A 19,087-nucleotide genomic window follows, 5' to 3' on the forward strand; every position below is an offset into this window, starting at 1 on the left:
GAGAACTTTCCAGGTCCTTGCACTGGTAAACAATGCAGATTTTTTGCAGATGGGCACCAAGTGCTGGAGCAACTTAGCAGGTCAGGCCGTTTCTCTAGAGAGAAGGAAAAGGTGAAGTTCAGGGTTTGGGAACCTTCTTCAGACACATGATCTTTCTGCATCGCCTTGTTATAATTTTCAACATCAAGTCAAGTCAAGTCAATTCAACTTTATTTGTCACATACATATACAAGATGTGCAGTGAAATGAAAGTGGCAACGCCTGCGGATTGTGCTAAACTACAAAACAGAATAGAGAAAAAAAAATTAACACAAAAAATAAATTAATACAGTAAATTAAATGAGTCCCTGGTGATATGAGAGTTAACAGTCCTGATGGCCTGTGGGAAGAAACTCCGTCTGATCCTCTCTGTTTTCACAGCGTGACAGCAGAGGCGTTTGCCTGACCGTAGCAGATGGAACAGTCTGTTGCTGGGGTGGTAGGGGTCCCCCATAATGTTGCTGGCTCTAGATCTGCACCTCCTGATGTATAGGTCCTGCAGGGGGGCAAGTGTAGTTCCCATAGTGCGTTCAGCCGAACGCACTACTCTCCGCAGAGCCTTCCTGTCCTGGGCAGAGCTATTCCCAAACCAGATTGTGATGTTTCCAGACAAGATGCTTTCTACAGCCCCAGAGTAGAAGCACTAAAGGATCCTCAGAAAGAATCTGAATTTCCTCAACTGTCTGAGGTGGTAAAGGCGCTGCCTTGCCTTACTCACCAGTGCGGCAATGTGTGTTGTCCATGTCAGATCCTCTGCAATGTGGACTCCCAGGTATTTAAAGCTGCTCACCCTATCCACAGTAATCCCATTTACCTCCAGTGGCATGTACGTCCTCAGATGTTGAGCCCTTATAAAGTCTACAATCAGCTCCTTAGTTTTTGTGACATTCAAGAGGAGGCTGTTGTCCTGACACCCGAGTGCCAGATCAGCCACCTCCTCCCGGCAGGCCTTCTCCTCGTTATCGGAGATCAGGCCCACCACCACAGTGTCATCAGCAAACTTGATGATGGAGTTGGAGCTGAACCTAGCCCCACAGTCATGTGTGTACAGGGAGTACAGTAGGGGGCTAAGGACGCAACCCTGGGGGGATCCTGTGTTCAGGGTGAGGGGGTTAGATGTATGTCTCCCCATCTTGACCACTTGGGGCCTGGCGGTGAGAAAGTCCAGGACCCAGGCACACAGGGAAGTGTTAAGCCCCAGTTTCAGCAGCTTCTCAGCCAGTCTGGTGGGGACTATTGTGTTGAAAGCTGAACTAAAGTCAATGAACAGCATCCTCACATAGCCCCCCTTCTGGCAGTCAAGATGAGAGAGAAGGGTGTGCAGAACTGGGAGACCGCATCATCAGTGGATCTGTTCGGACGGTATGCGAACTGCAGTGGGTCCATATTGCGAGGGAGGAAGGCACAGATGTGGTTCTTGATCAGCCTCTCGAAGCATTTTATGACCACCGAGGTGAGGGCCACCGGTCGATAGTCATTCAAACAAGCTGGAGAGGCATTCTTTGGCACTGGCACGATGATGGATTGTATAATCACATAAATAGGTGATTGATGACAGCTATCTGTATTGTATTTATATATGACCACATTTTACATGGCCTTAACAATCTAAATAAGGGCCAGTCTGAAGAAGGGTTCCGACCCATAACGTCACCTATTCCTTTTCTCCAGAGATGCTGCCTGACCAATCGAGCGACTCCAGCACTCGGTGTCTATCTTCGGTATAAACCAGCATGTGCATTCCTTCTTATGCAAAATTCTTGTGTTGTTTGATGAAATATTGTTCCCTCAGATATTGAAAGAATGTCTTCTCTATTCAAGTAGCAGTGATTAAAACTTACTGCTTTCAAAACCAACACACTTAGATTAGTCTCCATGGAGAACATTTCCAAGAATGCAATAGCACCACACAGTGCATTGGCTTTAATACAAAGACCTTGAGCTGAAACTATTCATTATTACTGTTTTTTCACATTCAGTTGTTAGATGTAGTCAAATATTCAGCAATAATAAGCCACCAAAAAAACAGCACATTCCAACAAACATTAAATGTAAAAATTACAGTATACACTGCTAAGAAGACACTGTTAATGATTATTTTACACTTTTTAGAGAAAGTGATGAACATTCCATTCTGTGAATAACGTGAACTCCAAAATGTCATTGTGTATACATTAAGCAGTCCCAGAGTGGGGAAAGGTTTGAGCGTAGGGGAGAAGGATGGAGGGAGGGTGGGGGAGAACATCCAATGGAAGAAGTGTGTGGGTGATGGGTAAATGGAGTACATGGGGGGAGGGGAAAAAGGTTTTGGGGGTTGAGCAATATTGTGAGAGGAAGGGAATGTCTAAGAGAACCAGGATTCCCCAAAACAGAGAATTCAATGCCCATGCCGTTAGGTTGAAGACTACCCAAGTGGAATATGAGGTGCTGTTCCTCTAGTTTGTGTTTGCCCTCACTCTGTAGGTGTGGAAGGCAAAGGACAGACAGGTTTGTGTTTAGTTTAGGGATACTGCTCGGAAACAGGCCCTTCGGCCCTCGTCGACCATCGATCACCTGTTCACACCAGTTCAATGTTCTCCCATCTTCCCACTCCCTACATGTAGGGGCAATTTACGGAGGGCATTTAACCTACAAACCTGCACATCTTTGGAATGTGGGATGAAAACAGAGCATGGACACGGTCAAAGGGAGAACATGCAAACTCCACACAGGCAGAACATGACATCAGGATCGAACCCGGGTCTCTGGCGCTGTGAGGGCACAGCTCTACCAGTGTGCCACTGTGCCGCCCACTATTGTGGGAATGGAATGGGAAGTAAAATGGCTGGCATCCTGGAGATCCAGAAGCTTCAGCAGACAGGACACAGGTGCTCGGGAAATGTCCCCATGTCTGCATTTGGTCTTGTAAATGTAGAGAAGGCCATATAGAGAGCACCAAATGCAATAGATGAGGTTGGAGGAAGTGCAGGTATAAGTGGTATCTCAGCACCTTCTCCTTCCTGTAGCATGGTGATCAGAACTGTGCACAGTACCCCAGCTGAGGTCTGACCAAGGATTTACAAAGCTGGAGCCAGGGGTATGACATTTTGACAGGTCTCTACTGTCAAAGACCTTTTTGGTATGCTGTTCATTGAACTTCTGTAATTTTGCCTAGGTGAAATGCTGTATGATTTTACCAGGTTCAAAGGTTTCAAAGGGTTTCGAAGGGCTTTTATTGCCACGTGAACCAATTAAGGTACAGTGATATTTGTATTACCATACAGCCATACTAAAAAAAAGCAACAAGACACCCAACTAAGTAAAAGTTAACATAAACATCCACCACAGCGTGGATTCCACATTCCTCACTGTGATGGAAGGCATTAAAATCTAATCCTCTTCCCTCATTTTTTTTGAAGGGTGTAAGCAAGACAAAGCTTTTCACTGTACCTGGGTACATGTGACAATAAAAAGAATCATTGGATCATTGAAAATATTTACAGTTAATTTGTTGAGGTAGCTGTAAATTATTTCAAAGTTATAAAAAACTTATAAACACACATTGATAGAAATTAATTTAAAACATTAAGCATTGGTTACACAAAGGTAGTGGGTGTGGAACGAGCTGCCAGGGATGCTAGTTGAGACAGGGACTATCACAACGTTTAAGAAGCAATTAGCCAGGCACATGGATTGGACAGGTTTAGAGGGATATGGACCAAACACTGGCAAGTGGGACTAGTGTAGATGGGACATGTTGGTTGGTGTGGGCAAGTTGGGCTGAAGGGCTTGTTTCCATGCTATGTGACTGTTTGACACAAATACCCCATCTGCACTCATCAGTCCAGCTCGGTCACCTATCCAAAAGAATGAGGCCACACTCTCTGTACAAGTCTAAAGCTGAGGGTCTGTACACCCATCTGTGCTGGAGGTTAGGTGACCAAGGCTTGGAATTCAGGAACAAGCTGACTTGTGCACTGCAGCTTGCTGGCCCTTCTCTAGCAGGAGTTACCAACTGCAATAATACCAACTGAGATAGGTGCAATCCAGCTCTGTTAGTTATGCAGAAAAAGTGATTGGGCAGATGGAGAGAAACAAGAAAATATTTCTGTTCAAAAAATAGACAAAGTACTGGAGTAACTCAACAGGTCAGGCAGCATCCCTAGAGAACTTGGGTAAATGACGTTACGGGTGAGAAACCCTTCTTCAGACCAAGGTCTCCAGGGTCTGAAGAAGGGTCCCTATCCGAAAAGTCACCTATCCATGTTCTCCAGGGATATTGCCTGACCTGCTGAGGTACTGCAGTACTTTATGTATTTTTTTGAAAAACAGAATCGGCAGTTCTTTGTTTTTACAAGTATTTCCCTTGGTTCTGAAATGAGTTTAGACTTTAAAGATACAGCGTGAAAACAGGCCTTTAGGCCCACCGAGTCCGCACCAACCAGCGATCACCCAGTACACCAGCACTATCCTACATGCTAGGGACAATTTACAAAATTCACCAAAATCAAGCAACCTACAAACCTGTACATCTTTGGAGTGTGGGAAGAAACTGGAGCACCCAGAGAAAACCCATGGGATCACAGAGAAAATGTGCAAACACCGTACAGACAGCACCCATAGTCAGGTTGAACCCGGGTCTCGGGCGCTGTAAGGCAGAAAATCTACCCCTGCGCCACTGTGCCGCCCAAAGTGGGTGTTCTAAAAATTAAAACAGGGCATTTCAATTAAAGAAGTTACAAAACACTTCTGCATCCGAAGGGAAGTAGAATATTGGAACTCTTCAAAATGCCAATAAATGTAGCATCAATTGATAGTTCTAAACCTGAGATTGATACTTTTGTTAATTAATATTGTTAAGGAATAAGAGGGATATGAGGTTAGGGACTCATTGTGAAATTGCACAGACTACATGGCCTAGCCCCTTTCTGAATATCCTTTAGTTTAGATTTGAGATACAGCACAAAAACAGGCCCTACGTACACTAGTACTATCTTACACACATTTACATTTTACAATCTTTACAAAGCCAATTAACTTTCAAGTCTTGGGAGTGTGGGGGGAAACCGGAGCACCCGAGGAAAACCCACGTGGTCACAGGGAAGAACGTACAAACTCTGTACAGACAGCACCCGCAGTCAGGATCGAACCCGGGTCTCTGTCACTGTAGGACAGCAATTCCATCGCGACACCCCCATGCCATACTATTTATACTTAGAAATCCTCAGGGTTCATATTGTTAGAATGCTAATAAGCTGCCAGGAAAACATCCACCTCAGACGATGCTATTTCACTTCCCTTTCAATATTTATACTAAGTCATGACCATAGTAAAATGAAACAATTACAAGGGATATCATGTGAAGATGAGGAAAAAATAACTATTTTTTTAAAACAAAGTTATTTATGAATGTGGACGAACATTTCACTAGGATTAACAAAAAAACATATTCGGTTCAGTTGGTCTCCAAGTTGTAAGCAGTAGGACAAAATACACTGGAAACTCATAGTACAAGATAAAGGTGGCATTGTAATTACCGATTCTGTGTAGCAACATAGTACATTGAGTGAAATGTCAACATCCACACCATGAGCAATTGTGAAATAACATGGTAACTACACTTAAATATCAAAATTAATATTCTGCCCTTAAAACTACAGCGGGTGTCCACTATTAGCTAAACAATTTGCTTTAATATTTTACAGGCTAAATAGTTTTATACACTTCCTCCCATCAGAAATCTGATAAGTCACAAGTTGTACAAGCATTCATCTTCGTGATTTGACTCACTGTGCAGCATTTTTACAGCAGCAGAGGTTTCTCTTCCAATTTGGTTGATATCACAGACAATATGTGGCGGAAGTGTAGGCTGCTGATTTCTTCTCTGTTGGTGTGTGTGTTTTAGTGTGTGTGTGAGTGTGTGTGTGTATGCACGTGTATGCGCGAGTGGGTGCGTGTGAGTGTGCACTCCTGTGTGAGAATGTATGTGAGAGAGTGTATGCGTGTGAGAGCGTGTGCATGAGTGAGCGAGTGTGTGGGAGAGCACGCACGCGAGTGTGTGTGTTTTAGTGTGTGTGTGTGTGTTTTCAGTGTGTGTGTGTATTTTAAGTGTGTGTATATGTGAGCATGTGTGTGTGTTTTAGTGTGTGTGTGTTTTAGTGTGTGAGTGTTTGTTTTAGTGTGTGTATGTGTGCATGTGTGTATTTGTATGTGTGTGTTTGTGTGCGCATGTGTTTTTGTGTGTGTGTGTGTGTGTGTGTGAGTGTGAGTGTGAGTGTGAGTGTGTGTGTGTGTGTGTGTGTGTGTGTGTGTGTGTGTGTGTGTGTGTGTGTGTGTGTGTGTGTGTGTGTGTGTGTGTCTGTGTCTGCTCACGCTACACCATTGCACCATCGCACAGCTTCTAAGGGTCAGATTAATTAAGCTCAGCAGCAGCTGCAATGCAACGTGAGACACACAGCGCCACATTTCCCTCTCGGCCTGCCCAATTACCTGCGGCATTCCAGCATTGGACAACTGACATCTAGCGCACTGCTCTCAAGCCCACATTCCCCCTAGTCTCCTGATGAATTTTTTAAAACAAAATTCCCATACCTTTGAAAGGACTGAAGTACTCTGCACCTGCTGCAGCCTGCAATGATGAGTCCCAGTGAGAGGCTTGTCAGTCCGATCTCTACAGATGCTCTTCTATTATATATCATAACCGCATCCAAACATGGAAATTAGATGACAATCTCATAGGCAGACTGCAAAAGTCATTTCTATTTCTAAAAGAAGTGGCCTGACAGACCTACACCAGTCAAGCTTGTATCCTGGCTTGTCTCCAGTGTAAGCAGCTGCAACTAAACATTGTGGTCAACAACAACAAAGATCTGGGTAACCACATCTCTATCTCCAGCAGAAAAGTAGAATGGGGAATGGTTGTCATATTCAGCGATTTACGGTCACGGTTTTGCGGTCGCCTTTTTTCCAGGGGGTGGGCCAGCATACTGGGTTTGATGCCAAGCTTTTGTCATCAAGGACAGGGTTCAAATCTACTTTGGCCCAAAGAGAGAGTACAGTCTCTTCTTTTAGCCCGCTGAAACAAATTACTGCTACACACTGGCCCCAGCCTCGAAAGAACAAATCAAGAATCGCATTTGGGAAGCACAGGACGGCAACTTTAGGAAACAGAACAATGTCATGTTGTTATATTTCACGGTGTTCTTCTATAAGCGAGAATATCAAGTGGAAGATTACATCTTCATCTATTATATATGATCCAGTTGTATTTTTTGCTTCCCAAATTAGTGAAACACAACATGCATCATTTTGAAGAAATGTAGATCATAACATATTACCAGTTTGATCATTTTAGAAAATTTGCAGAGAAAGTAAACTTTGTTCACATATTCCGTTCGCACAATGACTCCAAGTTACTCATTAACACATTTTTGCAAACTTTATTCCTATGGTTAACACTTAAATGTGATGGGTCAGTCACTGGCACAGCACCTTGATATTTGATAATGACAAAAAAAAGGCCAAATCCTTCACATTGAATAATGCCATTGAGTTACAATATTTTATATGGATAGGCTGGAATAATTTAAAGTTGCAGTACAATCTCCAATTTACAAGGATTGCAAGTACTGAATAACCTCTTTATAATAATTGCATTTCAAAAATATAAAATTATACACAGTCTTTAAAGACCGTGTTAATTACATGCATTTAATTAAATTATAATTGCTTTTAATTTACACTTACGGATTTTGCCGCTTATTAATCTAAACCTCATTCTGTCACCAATGTCTGTCAGAATCTACGTCTTCAAACAAAATTTTAAAGACACTACATAAAATTCTTCTGATTATTCCAATAAAAAGATGACCCGTACAAAAATCTTAGAAATCGGCTTAACCAGTAGGAATATCTGCCTCCGCAGTACCTTTTCAATCACTAAGTCCCTATTCTGTGAGCTCTGTGTGTAAACCCAAGTTCGCACCTACAGTGTATTCCAAGAGTATCACTTCCCCACTTATTGCAGAAATTGTAACCAATTATTTCCCAATAATTACTCAATTAGGATTATGCCAATTACACAAATGTGTTAATTAAAAATTGTAATGCAGTAATCTGTTGTGAATGTGCACTCAAACACATTCAGTTGATGAATGGAAAAAAATTAAAGGCCATTCCATGAAAGAGGATGGTTTTCATTATTTCCTGCTAATTGATGTACCAAGCAATAATTATCACGGGCCTTGTGAAAGCCAGTGGACATGAAGATGACAGTTTGTTGACATCGCAGTGCAACTACACAGTCTAGACAAAACCAACAAAATGGAAACTCTTCTCAAATTTAAATTTCAGCTTAATAAAAACAGAAAATGCTAGAAACAATCAGCAGGGCAGGCAGCAACAGTGTTAAGAAAATCAATTAAAAGTTCAGGTCTGGGACCCTTCGTAAGAACCAGTTTAAAAAAAAAGAGGTCAACAGTGTCTAAGTATCCCAAATCCTCACGCTTTATAACATTAGGAAAATGGTTTGTCAAAAATATTAAAAGCCATAGAACAGAAACAGGCTTTTGGCTCACCATGTTTTTGCTTATCTTCACCTGTCACATTTACCATTAGGTCTGTATAAAATAATACCTTTTCCCTTTACAATTACTTTTATCTGCACATGTGTGCGTTATTGTTTTAGTTTTAGAGATGCAGCTTGGAAATAGGCCCTTCGGTCCACTGAGACCACGCTGACCAGCGATCACCCCGTACACTAGTTCTATCCTACACACCAAGGATAAATTACAGAAGCCAATTAACCTATAAACCTACACGCCTTTGGAGTGTGGGAGGAAACTGAAGCACCCGGAAAAACCCCACAGGGTCACAGGGAGAACATACTAACTCCGTACAGACAGCACCCATGAACAGGATCCAACCCAGGTCTCCGGCACTGTGAGGCAGCAACTCTACTGCTGCGCCACTGTGCAACCTCTCTTATGTATGACAACACTTAATTGGAATTCCATAGTCCTTTATGCCTAGCATGCAGGAAGGAACTGCATATGCTGGTTTACACTGAAGATAGACACAAAATGCTGTAGTAATTCAGCGGGTCAGGCAGTATCTTTAGAGAAAAGGAATAGGTGACCTTTCAGGTCTTCTGAAGAAGGGTCTCGTCACGAAACACCTATCCCTTGTCGTCCTTTATGCCTTGCTCATTTAAATGCACTTCTAAATTTTTCTTTAGTGTAGTTATTGTATCTGACCCCATCACCTCCTCTGGCAGCAAATTATAGACATCACCACTATGTAAAGGTATCACAAAAAGCTGGAGTAACTCAGCGGGTCAGGCAGCATCTCAGGTGAGAAGGAATGGGTGACGTTTCGAGGACATGAAACGTCACCCATTCCTTCTCTCCTGAGATGATGCCTGACCCGCTGAGTTACTACAGCTTTTTGTGATACCTTCGATTTGTAGCAGCATCTGCAGTTATTTTCCTAAACCACTATGTAAAAACAAAATCGCCTCAAATCCCTTTACCCCCACCTTAAACCTATGCCTTCTTGTTTTTTATAACCTTATCCTGAGAAAACTATTCTGACTATCTATCTTACCTATGTCTCATGTAAATTTATATACTATCTGGTCACTGATAAGCCTCCTTTACTCCAGAGAAAATGAATTCAGACTATCCAAAGTCCCCCATAACTAAACTCCTCCAATCCAGGCAATAGCCTGGTGAATCTCCTCTGTATTCACTCTAATACAGTCACATTCTTCATATAGTGTGGTGACAAGAACAAATGGGAGTAGGACATGTACAGTAAACAGTAGGGCACCAAGGAATGTTGATGAACAGTGGGATTTTGCTGAAAGGAGCAGCACTCTAAGTGCAGTCTAACCAGTGATTTGTAAAGTTGCAAAATAATGCCCCAACTCTTACATTCCAAGGCCTGACCTGTGAAGGTAATTATGCCATACTCCTTCATCACCACTGTATCGATCTCTGCTGCTACTTTCAGGAAACTGTGGAACTGAACCCCAAAGTCCCTCTGTTCATCAACATCCCTACCATTTACTGTGCATGTCCTACTCCTATTTGATTTCTCAAAATGCATCATCTCACACTTTTCAGGATTAAACTCCATTTGTCACCACTCCACCAACTTTCCATCTGATATAATATATACATATATATATATATATATATATATTGCTGTTGCCTCAGGCATCTTTCATCCTATCTGCAACACCATCCACTATTATATCATCCGCGAACTTACTTGTCATATCTTGCACATACTCAGTCATGTTGTGTCAAAAAGTCGATTTTGGATCCAATTAGCCAGCACATGTAGGCAAAGCATAAAGTCAAACAAAATCAAAATGAAATTATTCAATGGTATCACATGGAGAACCACTGAGTTTCAAACTTTTCTGAGGAACATGTCAGAATGAGCACATAATGATTTATATGAATAAATCTATATTTCCAATTGACCTATTAAGAATAAAAGATATTTTTAATTTAATACATGACAGCTTGTTAATATTTTCCTCACCAGCTACCATAACACTGAAATGTTATAGCATCTTGTTTTCACTCCTTAACAGCAAAAGTCTATCTGCTAGTCCAATATATTGGAAATAATGTTATTCAAACAGATGTTCAATTTGTCCTTCAGAGTTGACTCATTGAGGTTGAGGTATATATTGATAAGACGCCATGCAGATAGGGCTTTGCGCAATATTACTGATACTGCTTTGTAATAATTACCAATCTAAATCTTGAAGATACTTCTATTTTAACTGAAGAAGTGCAATACCATTTTTAGGTTAGTGTTCTGGGCATGGTAAACTACAAGTTGTATTGTACCAATTAATAATTTTGAGTCATCAGTAAAAGTTTTGAGGGATATGGACCAAACGCAGGCAGGCAGGTTGGACTAGTATAGATGGGCATCTTGGTTGGGCTGAAGGGCTGGTTTCCATGCTGTATTTTGCTCTATGACTCTAATATCCTGATTGCTGAGCCAGACTGGATAATTAAATTACTGCATGATTACATAATTACATATATCCAGGAACAATCACCAAAAACATTTTTATTCTCAATTACGTATTTCACTCAAGTTCTGGAGTATTATACATTAATAGTTATTTGCCTTACAATATTTAAACAATTGACAATACCAATCCTCATGACATAAGCATATGGCTTTGTTTCTCCATACAACAGCTGGAATGCATACTTTTGGTGAAGTGTTATTTGTTCGGGGGGTGGGGTGGGGGGGGGGGAGGAAGGAAAAGGGAGGCAATCCTACCTAGAAAAATATGGTATCTTCCTGTTGACAATACAGAGCAGGGTTAAAGCTGCACAGAGCCAATAAAACCTGTTTCTTTTTTTTCAGCGTGTGCTGGCTTAAATTTAAAAATCATAAATGATTCTGACTCCCAAACAAAGCCAAAGAAAAAATCCACCATGACATTTAAACATTAAACAACAAAATGCCCAGACCATACATCCAGAATAAAGTCAAATCTTCATGATTTCAATTGCTGTGGAAAAATGGAGTATACGAGATATTTTAAATGAATATTTTCTACATCCTTGGAACTAAAGAGAGGGAATATTGATTCCATGGAAGAGTGAGTGTTATTCCTGGACACCCATGGCTAGGAGATGCAGGAATATTTTTACTCCAGTCTCCCAAACAAACCACTCCTCACAATAACAAACTCTCTCCACTTGATCATACATCACTTCCCACCACCCCCCTCCCCCCCTCCCATTCCTGAGTGGATCTAAGAGTAACCTACAATCCACGGGGTCACCAACTCCACCCACACCACCATACAAATCAGGCTTAGTTTAGTTTAGAGATGCAGCTTTGAAACAGGCCCTTTGGCCCAGCAGGTCTGCACCAACCAGCGATCACTCATACATTAGCACTATCCGACACTCTAGGGTCAATCTACAGAAGCCAATTAAACAACAAACATGCATGTCTTTGGAATATGGGAGGAAACCAGAGCACCCGGAGAAAACCCTCATGATCACAGGGAGAACATACAAACTCAGTGTAGACAGTGTGCTCAACCATCTATGCTTTAAGCATCTTTAAGCACTTTTTATGGGGTTGGCTTCATGCAGCTTTTAGACAACCAAGCTACTCAGTAATGGCGATTCCAAACTGAGAACCTCTGGGATATCCACTGGGTGATCGTTCCCCTGTAAATAGGGGGGCATGGTAAATCTAGCAGCACCCAGTCATGAATATTTTTGTTATTATTTAGTTTTAATGTTCATCACACTACAACATTTAAGAAGATCTGTAAGGCTAACATTTACGTATCTTAATGAATTTACTGAGGGTCCAGAGGAAGTTTACAAGAATGATCCCAGGGATGATTGGGTTGATGTATGAGGAACCTTTGATGGCATTGGGACTAGACACACTAGAGTTTAGAAGGATGAGAGGGGACCTCATTGAAACCTACCAAATAATGAAAGGCTCAGATAAAGTGGATGTGGAGTGGATGTTTCTAGTAGTGGAAGAGTCTAGGCCCAGACGGCACAGCCTCGGAACAAAAGGATGTACCTTTGGGATGGAGAGGAGGAGGAATTTTTTGAGCCAAAGGGTGGTAAATCTGTGGAATTCATTGCCACAATGGCAGTGGAGGCCAAGTCATTGGGTATTTTTAAAGCAGAGGTTGACAGGTTCTTGATTAGTAAGAGTATAGAAGGTAATAGGGAGAAGGCAGAAGAGAAGAACAATGTTGAGGGAAAAATAGATCAACCATGATCAAATGGCAGAGCAGACTCGATGGGCTGAATGGCCTAATTCTGCTGTCATCATTTTACACAATATTTCAATTATCTGTTGTGCTGTATAGGCCTGTGTACATCTGAAGAAGGGTCCTGACCCGAAACATCACCCATCCTTTATCTCCAGAGATGTTGCCTGACCCGCTGAGTTACTCCAGCACTGTGTGTCTATCTGTTGTGTTACGGGACTGCATTAACTTTCTATTCCTAATTAGATGAGCAGATGGCGATGAAAGATGGGTACTGGGGTATGATTCAACCACCTGGACAATAAAGACACCTGTCGTTGGAGTCACATATGAGTCAGAACAGATTTATTTCTCTGAAGAATGTAGGCAAAGCTATTTTTTTAAAAACATCATCTGAACTGTCTATTCCAGATTTATTCGGTGAACGTGAGGGCTGCACAGTGGAGCAGCAGTAGAGTCACTGCCTTACAGCGCCAGAGACCCGGGTTCGACCCTGACTGTGGTTGCTTGTCTGTAAGGAGTTTGTATGTTCTCCTTGTGACCTGTGTTGCTTTTCTCTGGGAGCTCTGGTTTCTTCCCACATTCCAATGATGTACTGGTTTGTAGGTCAATTGGCTTGGAATAATTGTAAATTGTCCCTAGTCTGCAGTGCATGGGGTCAGTGCATAGCGTTAGTGCATGGGGATCGCTGGTCGGCATGGACTCGGTGGGCCGAAGAGCCTGTTTCTGCGCTGTATCTCTATACTAAATTAAACTGAGCCACCACACTCCATTTAACTTCTTGTATCATAAAGAGAAGAATCAATCCAAAATTCCAAGTAAGCTTTTTGTTTGTTTGGTATACTGGCAAAACGTGGTAATTTTAACCCAGCACCAAGTCGTAAGTCACAACTCTTCGGTATTCTTTATTTTTCTTTCTAAATTACAGTAAAACATGAATTGCACTTTGCTCAGTATTTTAACTTGTCATCATTCACTTGATTCTGAAAGTTGCCTCTCGTTTTAGAAAATGTTTCAAGTATGTGGCCAACCATTAATATTCCCAACTACAATACCATCCACATTAGAATTTTCATGCTTTTTTTATACTTTCTGCTCTCCACCTCATTCCTTCAATACTTTGTCCTTTATTTCTTAATTTTAACACAAATAAATCCTCTGTTCAAAAGAAAGTAACTATTTAAATCCAACATGTCACATGACCAGCAGCTGTCCCTTTAAGAATTGCCAGTGTGTGCAGCTGGCTATCCACTATATGTCAACACATCACCTCCCTATCCCAATTGTACCGAGCTTTAACATTAAATAGGCTGCGGCATCAAGAAGCTTCTGTAAGCCAAAAACATTTGTAACACTTCTGGGTAACAGCCAAGTCGACTGGCAATAGTATGCATAATCTTAATAAAGGGATTTGTGCAGATCAAAAATCTCTACAACTCATTTTGTTTTTCTTGAACAAGGTACCTTTCATACCATATCCTACAGGATAAACTCGATGAAACATGTGGAGCTTCTTTATATTCTACCTGTGACATTACTGCAGTAATTCGGACTTTCTCAAACACATCATCCTTTCCTCTTACAAAAGATGAAGTATATCAATATTTAGGACTTCATTTACCAATTAAGCATACAGTGTACTTTGTATCTCTTAAACTGTGTATTTTCTGCAACACAATGTCTGCAAAAATGTTGAAACTTTACTAAGCAGTAAAAACTGCAGGGCATTAATTCCATCATTAACATTTAGAAAGTTATTCAAAAAATGAAATGAATGTCGTGAATCCTCAGAGTTCAGTGCTGCATACAGCATGCAATTTGCATTAGCAAAGATATAAAGTAATAAAGGATATAGCTATGCACAAACACGGTATGATTGCAATTTTCTGCTTCAGAAGACACCACAAAATTAACATAGAGAGTAGCAACTTTAGTTAAAAGTAATGCATCACTATGAAATTTATAATGCAGCATTTTAGCAACTCAGAAAATGATACACAAAGGAACTTAAAACAAAGAACACCAGCGATCCATCTTTAACAAACAATCATTTGGCAAGTTAATAAAATGACTTGAAAGCACCATTCTTTAAATAATATGAATGTTAAATGTAAAACGGCCTCAGTTATTCTCTGATACAGACTGTTTCTATGAAGTGATCAGCTTATGTAGTAAAACGGTATATGGCCATGTACAGTAGAAAAATATTTATATCTTTAAGGATTCCACATTAACTTGAATCCGTAACGACAATTGTGGTCTGTATTTCCAATAGAAATTGGAATAGGTATAATATGTTCTGATATTTAATCTTCAGACAGATTAAAGCTGAGAAAACTCAATCAATTATATCCACCTGTTTATTTCATTCTTATTGAATTTTGGATTATTTTTTTTAATTTACCTTATTGCAGTTGCAGCCAGAATGGGGGAAATAGTAATCTGAACAATTCAGCAAAATATATATTAAAGTGAAATTAGGAGGCACATTTGTTGGGAAATTCTCTGAACTACATTTTTGCTCACATGCTTATCCTATAACCCTATATAATAAATCTCTAATATTAAAGTGGTTTGACTAGGAGCAATATGAAAAATATGCATTTTTAAAAAGAACCAGTATCTTTGATGACTTATTCATTAACTGTTGTGACATGAAATGCTTATTAAATCTCACTAATAATCACACTGTGCTATAGTTACCATATTCAATACATGTTTAAACAACTCTGGAATCAAACAGAAAACATGGTTGTTTTATTTGTCTTAACAGCAGTTTAATTGACCATTCTGAACAACACATGTAAACACTACCTTAAAAGCACTGCCATGAGATGAATTATTTCTTCTGAAAATATTTTTGAAAGTTCAGACTAGACTGTTAATGGCACCACTATCTGTACAGGTACTAACACTGAACAGATCAGAGTGCAGGCATGGATGTGCATCTTTATTACATGATTCAACTGTCAATTAAGTGGAAGGGAGAAATCCAGTCAACCTTGCTTAGTATAATTTTTAATTTTTACTTTTAAATGTGCACTGACTGTAACAAAAAAGGGAGACCTGGTCCTGTAACAAGAAGTTAAGATTGGCTCTGCTATTCCATAGCTTGCATTACTTGTTATGCTGCAGTTCGTGCTGTTACTGTTAATTTATTCTGCCGTTACCACTGACACGCCAATTATGAACTTAGATGACAATGTCAAATATTTATTTCGTGTAGTATCACCCAACGGTCAGGATGGAAATCAAAAGAAATCAACATTCGCATATCTCTTTGGTTAAATATGAAATGGGATGGAACGCTTCGAAATATAGGTGCCGGTAAAAAAACAAAAAAATAACAAAGCATTAGTTCGGTCATTATATCTTATATTAAATAAACCAGATAGATTGTCATAACATTGATGTATTAAATGTTACGGTAAGATCGCCATAAATATTTTGTGTAATAACAAGGAACTGCTGATGCTGGTTGAAACCAAAGATAGATACAAAGTGCTGGAGTAACTCAGCGGATCAGGCAGCATCTCTGGAGAAAATGGATAGGTGACGTTTCGGCTTGCGACAAGGTTTGCCATTAATCTGAAGATCGGCTCCGATCCATAAATATATTTTGTGGTTACGTTTGCCCACTTTTATCATAAACATCCATCATTTGGAAGCAATACCAAACCAGGTGGCGATATATGGAGGATGCATTTGAACCCTGCAAATATATTTTTTTGTCATGTCCCAGTAAATAAATGCGACATCTTGATTTACTGACGGTATGAAACATTCATAGATTCTACTTGTTTTTAGTATTCTGGCGGACCACTGGGACTTTTCACTCGGTCACGAAACGGAACCGATGGTCGCTGACGAATTGCCTGCTTTACAGCAGAACTGAAATGCATTCCGAAATGAATTCAGTGCAAAGCAATGTGAGGGATTTTGGACCTTTCAAAGGGTAACTATCTACGTGAAAGTTGCGCATGGAGGCGGGAAAGTTTACTATAACATATTTGCGGGAGTTAATGGCTGAACAATAAACTATCATTTTCAGATATTTGAAGGTACACTGAATGGTGGAGCGCACAGCTCGCTCGAAAGCACAGAGCTACAGTTGTCTTGTTTAATCAGAGGGAAAAAAAGACGATTCTGACTGGTACCAGCTACACCCACCACTGCACATTTCACACACTGTTTGTGATAGGCATAGGTTGGCTTGGTGTGTGTGTGCGTGTGTGGAGTAACTCAGCGGGTCGGGCAGCATCTCTAGAGAAAATGGATAGGTGGCGTTTGTAGGTGGCGTAAGATGGGCCCCGATCCATAAATATTTTGTGCTTCTGCTTGCTGAGTTTTGACATGCACATCCATAATTTGGAAGCGATGTCAAAGCAGGTGGAGGTTTATGGAAGAGGACGCATTTGAACACACATGCATACATGTGTGCAGGTGTGTGCCCGCGCTTACATATACATATAAAGGAATGGGAAGTTTGGAAGGAGTACAATTAACTTCGGAGGCCAGCAATCGAACACATAGTGCATAAACTACAAAGCTGCATTCATCCTCGTTTAAGTGATGTTAGATAAGAAATGCTTCTCGCTAGGCCCGAAAAAGAAATTATTTTTTCCCTCTCCCTTGACTCTCAGTCTGGAAGGATTTCGACCCGAAACGTCGCCTATTCTTTTTTTCCAGAGATGCTGCCTGGCCCGCTGAGTTACTCCAGTATTTTATGTCTGTCTTCCGAAGAAATTAATCGCTGCAATCCACGCGTAATGTCCGCATAAACTTGAACCTTTTTTTCTACATCGCACAAGCTAGTAAAACCAGACAGAAGCTTTGCTTCCAGTTGCCAGGGTTATTCTATTCAGGATTGGGCGCCTGCAACTTGCCGGGAGTCTGCCTTTGCTTTCGAAAAACACAAAAGCCACGGTTTGACAAATCACGCAACTGAAAAAATAAATGTATGTAGTCTATTCAGCATCCGTGAATTAGGTCTGGTAAAACGAGCCAGTTTTCTCACCCAGTTAAATGTCCCTGAGAAATGAAATGCCCCACTTGCTCGAATGCAGCGTCACGCCAGCTGTCCCAGTTCGATCACGAATTCATTCATTCCATTGGACGCAACCGCGGGCTCCAAAGTAGCTTACTTATTCAAGACCAATAACCTTTTTGTTTGTCATCAAGCCAGTGGTTTTTAATTTAGCTCCTTTCACTTCAGCCACATTCCCAAAGCGAAATGAATGACAGAAGTAAATGGCACACACGACGCCAGGCCCTACCATACTAGATCTTATTCATCAGAATCATCACCGCACAAGCTTTGGTTTTCTTAATTCCTTCCAGAACAAAAAGTTGGCACAATTTACACAATGTTCAACAGACATGATCAGATAAACATTACAGGCGGATGACATATTTATGGTAAATGAAGCGAAGAAAGAGTTTCCCGTCTTGTGTCCCCCCCCCCCCCCCCCCTGTGCGTTTAACACTGGGGAAGGGTGCAGATTACATATACACATTCAGACATACACAATCCTTTCAAATTAGTTTCACAGCTAACGGGGACGTGGGGGCGAGAATGACAAGAGCAACGATACACATGCTTGAAAAGCCACTCCAGAAGACAACAGCATAAATTCACTGACAGTGCGGACGAAATGTAAGTAGAGTACATTCTTCGGTCTGTCCGAACCGACACGCTGAAAAAATGCCCTTAATTTTGCATCGTCCGATTATTTGGGGGCGACCGTTGTCCCATCCGGTCAATTAGCCCGTCTGAGTAGCTTCCACCTACCTGGATAGAAATCTTTGGACTTGGACAGTTTGATCGTGGCACCGGTCTCTTTTTGCAGTTGGACAATGGTCTGTCCTCCCTTTCCAATGATAGATCCGGCAGCATAGCTAGGTATAAGGACTTTTAAAAAATATTGGCCGTCTTCTGCAAAAGGGGGAAAAAACGAATAGATTATTGCAAAATCAAAGATAAAGGGCACACAGATTCTCCCCAAATCTATGCCCTGGAATCCACTGCAAAAAAAAGGAGTGATCATAAATCAGTATATTTGATCATTTTGAAGAACGTGATAACAGTTTAGTAGAGAGAAAAAAAAACATATTTTACTCTACATAGCACATTTTAATACATTTGCAACTACTGAACATTTTAAAAATAGTTACTCTATGTTAAACGTCACAAAAATAAATGACATTTTGTGATGCAGAGGGAGAAAGAGTGTCTCCGCATACCCATGTTTAGAGGGATTTTGAATAATGTATCAGAAGACG

At 40.8% G+C, this 19,087-nt stretch overlaps 1 protein-coding gene across 5 annotated transcripts in view; it reads right to left on the reverse strand.

Moving 5' to 3' along the window:
• LOC144597281 (RNA-binding protein Nova-1) overlaps positions 1-19,081 on the reverse strand; it is a 220,087-nt gene extending 201,006 nt beyond the window's left edge. For 2 of the 5 annotated variants that reach the window (XM_078406412.1, XM_078406414.1), the window contains exons 1-2: positions 19,049-19,081; positions 18,597-18,740 (exon numbers count right to left, since the gene is read on the reverse strand). In XM_078406412.1, coding sequence (XP_078262538.1) covers positions 18,597-18,740; positions 19,049-19,052 — 148 coding nt within the window. In that variant the 5' untranslated portion in view covers positions 19,053-19,081. Of the gene's footprint in view, positions 1-18,596; positions 18,741-19,048 lie in introns of those variants that run through there. The other 3 variants (XM_078406416.1, XM_078406415.1, XM_078406417.1) reach the window with 2 other exon arrangements.
• Positions 19,082-19,087: the final 6 nt, after the last annotated feature.

This window comes from Rhinoraja longicauda, chromosome 10 (genome assembly GCF_053455715.1).
Source record: "Rhinoraja longicauda isolate Sanriku21f chromosome 10, sRhiLon1.1, whole genome shotgun sequence".
Lineage (NCBI taxonomy): Eukaryota > Metazoa > Chordata > Chondrichthyes > Rajiformes > Arhynchobatidae > Rhinoraja > Rhinoraja longicauda.